The sequence below is a fragment of the Perissodus microlepis genome, chromosome 12, assembly GCF_051167445.1.
Source record: "Perissodus microlepis isolate ML-2025 ecotype Zambia chromosome 12, ASM5116744v1, whole genome shotgun sequence".
Taxonomy (NCBI): domain Eukaryota; kingdom Metazoa; phylum Chordata; class Actinopteri; order Cichliformes; family Cichlidae; genus Perissodus; species Perissodus microlepis.
This window is the reverse complement of record NC_140472.1, coordinates 13,624,685-13,634,150: the sequence shown is the minus strand read 5'-3', so window position 1 is coordinate 13,634,150 and position 9,466 is coordinate 13,624,685. Positions and strand designations below refer to the sequence as shown.

The 9,466-nt window shown below is 40.3% G+C and overlaps 2 protein-coding genes across 2 annotated transcripts; one reads left to right on the top strand and one right to left on the bottom strand.

Annotated features, from left to right (window-relative positions):
• Nucleotides 1-722: 722 nt before the first annotated feature.
• Nucleotides 723-3,091, bottom strand: LOC146375925 (E3 ubiquitin-protein ligase NEURL3-like). Its single transcript, XM_084947095.1, has 4 exons — nt 3,001-3,091; nt 1,810-2,319; nt 1,535-1,678; nt 723-1,416 (listed from the first exon to the last, which is right to left on the bottom strand). The coding sequence occupies exons 1-4, from the start codon at nt 3,056-3,058 to the stop codon at nt 1,253-1,255; spliced, it is 876 nt and encodes a 291-aa protein (XP_084803221.1). The 5' UTR covers nt 3,059-3,091; the 3' UTR covers nt 723-1,252.
• A 3,035-nt stretch (nt 3,092-6,126) lies between these two features.
• nkx6-3 (NK6 homeobox 3) lies at nt 6,127-9,021 on the top strand. Its single transcript, XM_084945256.1, has 3 exons — nt 6,127-6,855; nt 7,431-7,600; nt 7,967-9,021. The coding sequence occupies exons 1-3, from the start codon at nt 6,441-6,443 to the stop codon at nt 8,195-8,197; spliced, it is 816 nt and encodes a 271-aa protein (XP_084801382.1). The 5' UTR covers nt 6,127-6,440; the 3' UTR covers nt 8,198-9,021.
• Nucleotides 9,022-9,466: the final 445 nt, after the last annotated feature.

The window sequence follows — 9,466 nt, the reverse complement described above, 5'->3', positions numbered from 1 at the left end:
AGGCGGAGGTTTGCCTGGTGCCGCAGCGGTCATGTCAGTGGGGGGATGCCGGGGTTTCTCTGTGAATTTCACATTCCTGTTCCCACGCAGTGTGTACAGCGGAAGCTAATGTTTTTGTCACTTTTTACGGAATCAAACTCAAAGTAAGGTCAGTACGTCCACGCTTTAAACGCTGGATGGCCGTACTGTCTCCCACACTCCACATTATCCATTGCCGATCAACACACATCTGTTGTTGCCACGGGCGTCGCACGCTCGTACGTCATTGTCACGAGACACTCCCGCGAACAAAATCACAGTTTAGTAACGCAGCGTGTTTACAGGAAAGTAACAGTAATCTAATTACTTTTTTTGCAATAGTAATCCCTTGCTTTACTCATTACTTGAAAGCACGTTACCTTAAATGCGTTACTGCCCATTTCTGCTCACACCAAAGGTCTTACTGTTGTTACGTTTTCTGTTCACAGATTGAATTAATATTGTTAGTGTTTACTCATAAACACCAACTTTAAGTACTGAACAAAAACTCAAAGGCAGCACAAACATGTCTGATTGTGTTAATTTTGGCCTTCAAGGACAAAGTGCAAACAAATCTTTGCTGTTTCAGTTTATTTTGACCACTTTTATGTAATAATTCACTCTGATTATTTATTTTTAGTTTGATGAAACATTTTATAAATATTGAAATATGTAAAAATCAAGTAATGATGGAACTAGGTTAATTTACTTTCACATTTAAAGAATTATATAAACACATGTTTGTGAATTAAAAGGTAAAAAATGTGTTTGTGTTAAATTAAGATTGCTATGGTTATGTTTGGTGACCACAATATGACCTGATCAGTGATTTGGGAGTGTAGTTTTTCTATTATCAGCCACACAGTCTGCTCTTATCTGAAAACCAACATTTATTTTCACGTCCGCTCATTCCTGACTGTAGAGACATGAGGTGTAGACAGATGCTTCTTTTCCTAAACACGCTTCATTGAAAAATATTGGTTTTGAGGGGTTTTTTTAACCCTTAAAACATAGTAGAGTTTATCGTTTTTACCATCAACACATTACAATTTTTAGACAAAAATACAACACTGCTTTAAGATTTGCATCGAGGTAGAAAAGTACACTGTACAGACAAAGTTATCATTATAAATAATATATAAATAGCAGCGTATTTTGCATTTAGTGCAGTATTTTCACTGTTACAGTCACTTTGTAACTTCTCTTTGGTGATTTCTGGCTTCTGTCTCGGAGCTCAGACCAGCTCCTCTGCCGATGGAGCTCTGATCTTGTGTCGACACAGTGGGCAGGTGCCAAACTCCTGAAAAACTCTGGAGTTGCAGTGTTTACATAAACACCGGTGGCCACACGGCAGTGTGATTCTGGCCTCTTTCACCATGCACACCGCACAGGTTATATCTGTGAGCAGAAGAGAGAGATCCCAAATTAGAAAAATGTGACATCAGGAAATGAGACCACACTCTGTGGTCAGAAATGTGCAACTGAAATCAGCAATGTTTAAAGGGACTCTTATTACCTGTTGGGACTTCTGCGTCAAGACAGGAGATGCAGTCATCATCAGTGAAGTCTGAAACATCAGAAACTGAACCAGCAAGTGAAGTGAGGGAGTCAGGTGGAGGACACGATCTTCTAGTGCAAAACAGCTTACGTTTCTCTGAACCTGCAGCAAAGAGAAAAAAATGTTTTAATAGGCATTCAGACAACATTTATCACTGTCAGAGCATGCTGTGCCTTTGGACACCAAGAAAAGCTGCTGTAAGGCAAATATAACTGTGGTTCTAGTGAACTTGCCTAGGAGTAAAATGGAGCACGTCTGTCCGTAGATGTCTATCATGGCCCACAGAGGCTGGCTGAGGTTCACTCCTGTTAGCTTCTTACACCGCCTGTTGTTGACAGCTACGTATATGCTGCCACCACGAGAAACCCAAAACTCCAGCTCTGAACCTGCTTCACAAACAGATTCATCCAGTGGAACAGCCCAGTGTCCAGGCTTGTCAGTGAGGTTGGGAATGGCCATGCAGGGCAGAGGTAGAGATCTGGCTGAGGGTGGCACGTTGGTAAAGCCCACACGCAGAGCCCCACCCCAGATGAATGAATCCCTCTGCACTCTCAGACGAATCCTCTCCTGGACTCTCACTGGACGGCTGCTGAACACCAGCCCATTCTTGAACGTGGCCTCAGTCTTGTCTGCAAGTCGATCTCCATGACTCAGGCAGATCTTTTCTCCCACAGCCTGACGGTGGAAGTTCAGAGGACCGAGACAGAGCAGACTGCATCTGTGTGACACCTCTGACTGGAGAACTACAAAGAATAAAAACACAAACACAACAAATTATTTTACAGGCAGAACATGGTTTAGTAAATGAAAATCACTATTGTAACAATATACTTGCATTTAATGGTTAATTAACAGGTTCTATGATCTATCATCAGTCAGATTCAAACTGTGTGAGTGTGATCATTTACTTTAACAAAACATTCTTGTGAAATTTTATTTGTTAATATTTGATCTATGTATTAGTAATTATACTATAAATCATGTTAATGTAACTAATACAGTAGTTCAAGAGTGTTCACTTTTGACAAGTACATGAAGTTTCATCCACGCTTAGTAACCTTAAGCTTAAAGTGAACTCTACAAGTTGCCTCATCTATCTGTCAAAGGTGAGTTACAGTCAGCTTCGTCTGCTAGGCAGTTTCAAAGATTTATCTTGCAGGTGTGACTCACACAGTTATTGTGTATACCTTCATCAGTAACAAGCAGACCATTTCCTGTAAAATATAAACTTTCTGTTCTCCCTCTCTTATCTGCAGTGGTGCCGCAGCCATAAAATATTTCTTAATGAACAGTTTAGAAAATATCTTTTACACACAAAACTACTAACATGTGAAATTGAATTTGTATTGCTCTTTCATTTAGTAAAATCAATTACAACTTTTTCTTGTTGCTTTTTATGCATCAAATTCTCTATGAGGACTTACCGGAGTTCGTGTTGTTGCTCTTCTTCACCATCCTGAAGAGATAAGTAATATTTCTCATATGCGTCTGAATAGAAGATGTGATCACGTCTGTGTGTTGGTCTGGAGCACATGTGGTTTGGAAACAGAAACAATTCCAGCATGACAAGTTAAAGAAGTGGGACGGACGGGAGTGAGGGAGGAGCCATACTTTGGAAATTCACCTAAAATCCCCCCCGAAAAAAAAAGACCAGGGTAGTTTTTGTTTTGTTTTTCCCCCATAGATTACTGTTTGTCTCGTGATTTCTTTTTAGGTACTGACCTTTGGAGTAAAAGTTCAAACAAAAAAGCACACAGACACATTATGATTTGTGTGAATTCTGCTCACATGCAACTAGTTTCATTTTCATTATCTGTAATTATTTTGTGGCTTAGGACACAAGACAATGTTCATGGCGAATAAGAATGTGTTTGGTCCTGTATCACTGTCTCAAAAAGATTTTTCAGTATGGTTTTCTTCACTTAACATGCTGCACTCACTGCTGTTTCTATCAGAAATGCAGTGCAGCCTCCTTCCCATTAAACACATTAAATACCAATTAAATTATCTTGATTTGCATCATGGAAATTTTTCACCATATCCAACATATTATTTTCCGGAATGACTGTGAGTGTGAACTTCAAGGGAATCTAGACATGCCTGCAATGAAAGCACGTGTCGCTTCATTACACATCTCTGGCTGGTTGTGATTAATCTCTAAAGCGGATGTGTCGCCCTCTACAGGCGCTATGATTGGCTGCTCAGGTCCCGTGACAGGACGAAATTATAGCTTGTAACAGCTGTGAGATCATGACGTTCGGAAATTTACCAGCTCTCCCCCTTTTCCCAAGAAAATCCCAACATTTCGTCACTGATAGACTGCACGTAAAAGCAGCGATGTGTTCCAACGTGTAAAACTGATTGTAAAATGAGAAGAGCGTGTTGTGTACACTATTTATGTCATTAAACTTGTATTTTGCGCCTTTTGGGTTAAGAATGCAATACTTTCCATATGTCATGCACTTAAAGCATTTGAGTACTTTTTTAAAAAACAAAAAAATACAAATAATAAAAGTCATAACCTGATATCTGTAAGTTTACATAAAGGTTTATTATTAAACTGTAATCAAATAGTTAAAGAAATTCCAAGAAACACGAAAAAGAAAAGTCCAGATATGAGGCCGGAAATAGTCCTCCCACGGGACATGTTTAACCTACATGATAATGGGTGAGGAAATTGTGCTAAAGCCATTGCAACACAGAAACCAAGGTCTGCCTGAGTCATTAACTCTTTTCAAAGCAGCCACTGTGCTGCTGCTGTTTCCCAGAAACAAGTCCACAGAATAACTCTAATATAAATCACAACAATTCATTTGCATGATTATAAAATCTGATGGGGTTTTTTTTTATGCCACATAGTTAAATGACACAGTTGCCTGTCCTCCTGAATAGTTTGTTAATGTGCAAAAACAGAGTGGATTACATGGCACATTATTACACTGATAAATAAAATAAGAAATGAGATTTTGCCAGTGAATATTGTGACCAAATGGCATTTCATTTAACCAATGTCCTTTGCCTCACAACTCTGTGTAAGACACATTTTGTTTAAAGAGATTAAAGATATAGATGTGCGACAAATTAAAGTAAAACTCTGTAAGATGCTGGGCCACCGGAGCAACTTTACTGCATTTTTTTCCTCCCTTAATTCTCAGTGTCCTAATTCAACAAGGTGCTAAAAATGTTCTTCAGAGATTTTGGCCCACACTGTCAAATCTGCAGCAACATAGTTTCTGTGCATCCTTGACGCAAAGCTCCTGTTCCACCACATGTCAAAGGCGTTCTATTAAAATAAGATCTGGTGACTACGGGGGCCAAGTGAGTACAGTGAACTCATTTTCATGTTCAAGAAACCAGTTTGAGATTATTTGAGCTCTGTGACACCCACCAGAACATGTGTGTACTGTGGTTATAAAGGAACAAATGTTGTGAATAACAACACTCAGGTAGGCTGTGGAGTTTAAATCATGTCACTTGGCACTAAGGGGTTCAAAACCAAGAAAATATCCTACCAACAACAAGAAGCCAGGATGGATCCATGGTTTCATTTTGTTTTCATGCCAAATTCTGACCCTACCCTCCAAATGTCTCAGCAGAATCTTATAATGGCAATTCAGTTCAATCCGTTTCATTTCTATGGCACCAAATCACAAAAACAGTTGCCTCTAGGTGCTTTATAAAGACCTCACGATAATACAGAGAAAACCCCAAGAATAAAACAACCTACCTACGAGCTAGCACTTGGTGACTGTGGGAAGGAAAAATGGCATTTTAACAGGAAGAGACTCCCTCAGAACCAGCCTCAAAAGCCTTAAAACTCATGTAAATCATCTTTCTTCTCCATTTCGATACTTGCTTTGAACAGGTTGTCTTACTCGCATCTACATGCTTCAGTTCACTGAGTTGCTGCCTTGTAACTGGCTGTTAGATATTTGTATTAACCAGCAGTTGTAGAGGTGTACTTAATGAAGTGGCCAGTGAGTATATATTTGACTAAGGGTGGTGCTTAGATTGATCACCTTTCTGATAATGCCTCGGTGGAGGTAAATAGATTTATAAATAGGAATAGGAAAGAGGAAAATAAATAATGATAGACCAAATCCTCACACATCATAGATATAAGAATGTCTATCTGTAAACCAAGTCTTTATGTTTAGTTTTTCATTTTATAATTATATAATATACAACAAACATTTAACATTTTCTATATACAAAACTGGACTGTTCTGCTATCAAACTAGGAAACAGGGGAACCCTTCCTCCACTCCTCCTCTTTACTCCAGCTGCACTCACACATGGCAGGCCATCAAAAAATCAACTTGTTCCCACTCCACCTGTTCAAAACACTATTAATCTGCTGCCTTCCAATAAAAGGCTTGGCTTTCACCGAGGAGCCAATAGAATGGCATTAATGCTGCGAGACCCAGGCCAATCCCAAGCTGCATTCTAATGTGGCCTATCTTTATCAAGGTGCCACTCCATTTCCAGATACTGCTTATTTATGATTTCTGAGGAGGGAGCCAGCGGGAGGCATATGTCTTTCGGAGAACACTAAAATCCGTGTCCAGAGGACTCGCAGGAGACTTCAGATATGGAGCTATCACATGCCAAGCTGTGGATAAGAAGAAATCAAATGTGCGAGTGAAGTTTATTTTTCGGATGTGGTGGCAACTTTGACAAAGATCAGAGACTTTGCTGCTCGGGTTCCTAATTGTTTGACTATCTGGAGACGGAGGGTGTGGTACCAAACTCCGACCTCATCTGCTGGTGAGAGAGCTCCTTCTTTGGCCACCAAATATCTTTTTCTACTTGGAGCTCATTGGATGTGTTGATAAGACCTAGAGGAAGAGTTACCAGACTTCCCATGGATCCAAACATCCAGGGGTCTTTCCTGTTTAACAACAGCCTCAACCAGTTCCCCTCAGACATCAAGGCACCAGTGTGCCAGTACTCAATGCCCAACTCCTTCTACAAGCTCAGCCCGGGCCTGAACAGCCAGCTGCAGCCAGGGACGCCTCATGGCATCAGTGACATCCTGAGCCGCTCCATGGTCGGGGTGGGCTCCTCGGGCACCGCCACCCTGCTGCCCGGATACTCCAGCATGGGGGGGTTCAGCCCCTCTGTCACCAGCACTTCCATGTACTACAATCGAGACTACAATTCCTCACTGGGCGGCTTCTCCAAACCCGGCTCCGAGTGCCCGATGAAGAGTCGCAGTGTAAACTGCTGGGCAGAAAGCAGCTGTGAGTGGAGAGGAGGGAGGCAGCAGTGCACCAACAGTGAGTCTAAATACTGCAGAGCGGGCTCAGCAGCAGCAGCTCCTCAGCACTGTCATCGCACTCTGATCTTCCACTTTAAAAATGGAAACATTATCCAGTAAATACACAAATTTCAGAATCAAATCTGTTATAAAGTTGTTATCTGTTGAGTTCAGACTCGAGGTTAGATTTTTGATATGACTAAAGCTTTTTCTCTCTTTTTGTATTAAAACGTTGAAAATCCATTTATTAAAATGTAACTATCTGTTGTTAATTAGAAGTTGTGCAGACTAAAGGAAAATACAAACAGATCTTTTAAAAACAATTTATTTAATAAACATGTCAAATATTCATTCAAAAGATTTCATTTAATTATGTAGATGATTGAAAAATTATGTTTCATTTAATTCACAAATGGAGACATTTTACTTCGGTTCAGTGTATAAACAACAAATACATGCAGTCTATGAGGGAAATATACATGTGCTCATTTTTTTTTCCTGAGCAATGAGCCAAAATGCTGTGGCATTTCAGGCAGAAACATTCAGTCCTGTGTCATACATCAGTTTCATGTAATGTGTTTTTATTTTTTTCAGGTAGTGGTCCTCTTGGGGAGATGTCCAGCAGGAAAAAACACACCAGACCGACATTTAGTGGACATCAGATATTTGCTCTGGAGAAAACTTTTGAGCAGACAAAGTATTTGGCAGGGCCAGAGAGAGCGAGACTGGCTTATTCTCTGGGAATGACTGAATCACAAGTCAAGGTAACGTCGCCATCTGCTTACATTTGAGATGAGTGTAAATAAGATTTTTATTTTTGTGTGTGTTCGACAGTTCCACTGATATATATTCCTTGTGGTATATTTATTTTTTATACCCAGTAGTGTTGTCTTGTTTTGAAAGCTGCCACATATAAAAAAGCATACATGTCGTGTGTAAATTCAAGTGCAGCGATAGAAATCTGCAGATCATATAGCAGCACATACTCACCCTCAAGCAGAAATGGGGACACAGATTATTTTCCCATACCTTTTCATGTAACACAATGCTTAAAAGAATACTCGATAAGCTGCAGGGCTCCGGTCTACAGGAGTTAGATGACAACTCCCCCGTGCGTTGTGTGTTTTCAGGTTTGGTTTCAGAACCGACGCACCAAGTGGAGGAAGAAGAGCGCCTCTGAGCCCAGCTCCACACAGACCAACCACTCGGGGCCGGCCGGAGAGGCCTCGGAGAATGAGGTGGAGGACGAGGAGTACAACAAGCCTCTAGACCCCGACTCTGACGACGATAAGATCCGATTGCTGCTGCGCAAACACCGCAGGGCTTTCTCTGTCCTTCGCCTCGGGCCGCACCACATCTGATGCACTTCCTGCAGGCTATAGGCTACACAGGCACACACAGAGACACACGTACAGGCATAAAACTCTCTCAGCACATATGCATGCTGTAATAAATTTCAAACTAGTTTGCAATACGTTTAACTGCTGAGCTGTTTCGCATGATCGGAAAAGGCCCGACAAAAAACATTAAAAGGTCGAACTGACGCAGAGTCTTTAAAAAGTTACTGTAAAAAATCGATATCTCTGGCTTGTTACACAGTTACTTATGTCACAGAAAGTAACCTTAAGCTATTCCTGCACTCCAATTTTGAACAGCTGGGTCGTTTTCAGTTATGCGTATTTCAAAATAAAGCTCTTCTAAATCCTTGTGTGACTTGCATAATGCTGTCTAAATGCTTTAGTAAACTCTATATACCATAAAACACTAAGATCACAGAGCCTTCACCCCTAAAGTAGACGCTAAAATTAAAAGGCAGTGTGAATTTTCTGAATTTACTTTTGAGTATAATTTCCCAGAACAAGGAGATTTTCCGTGATCGTTACAAAAAGGCCAGAGAAGAGAATGCGTGATCATATGACACGCATTCTAACGTATACGGTTTCCAACAAACTAGAAAGGTAGACTTTTTAAAAGTGGGGGTGGGGGTGTGGCCGGAACAATAAAAGGTAAGCAGACAGTGCTGACATGCTGTAAAGTGTTTTAATCGTCTACAGTTTGTTTTCTTTAATTACATTTTAGCTTGAAGTTGGCTCAAATCCAAGTCTTTGACTTTGCTTTGTACTCATACTTACTTTTTAACCACACTGTAAAAATATCAAGGTGTATGATATAAAAAAAAATTACCGTGCACATTAAATTATTATCAATTATTTATCAGACATGTCTTTTTTGTCTTTTGTAATGTGAAAAATCAAACTTAAATGTAGACAATTTGGGTCTTGAGTTATGCTGATGTGGTAGCTGGTTAAAGGGGCCAAAGCAAAGGCACAAAAGCTAAAGAAGGTCAAAGGTCAATTCTAGTGTGATTTACTAGTGTGGTGGGGCTTAATTGAAGACAATGACCTCTGCAACCCATTTCAACTTCAAATCAATACCAGCAGAGCAGCTTGGTCACCATTTAGGCTCAGTGACTTGAAGCTGGCTGTGGTTTATCCAGCTGACAGGATATGTCTGATGACTGTGTTAGAACAAAAGCATGGGAACGCCGCTAAGACAATCACATTTTGCTTCAAAGAAAAGTCTGAAATAAAGGTAGTTGTTCTTGCAAGTGTTAAGAAAGATGTGTTTTG

Excerpts from the sequence above, each read along its gene's own strand:
- LOC146375925 (XM_084947095.1), bottom strand. The coding sequence starts at position 3,058 with ATGAGAAATATTACTTATCTCTTCAGGATGGTGAAGAAGAGCAACAAC. Across the intron at positions 1,679-1,809 it reads GTGCTCCATTTTACTCCTAG|GTTCAGAGAAACGTAAGCTG; the intron begins GCAAGTTCACTA and ends TCTTTGCTGCAG. Across the intron at positions 1,417-1,534 it reads TGACGCAGAAGTCCCAACAG|ATATAACCTGTGCGGTGTGC; the intron begins GTAATAAGAGTC and ends TTCTGCTCACAG.
- nkx6-3 (XM_084945256.1), top strand. The coding sequence starts at position 6,441 with ATGGATCCAAACATCCAGGGGTCTTTCCTGTTTAACAACAGCCTCAAC. Across the intron at positions 6,856-7,430 it reads GAGGCAGCAGTGCACCAACA|GTAGTGGTCCTCTTGGGGAG; the intron begins GTGAGTCTAAAT and ends TATTTTTTTCAG. Across the intron at positions 7,601-7,966 it reads TGACTGAATCACAAGTCAAG|GTTTGGTTTCAGAACCGACG; the intron begins GTAACGTCGCCA and ends GTGTGTTTTCAG.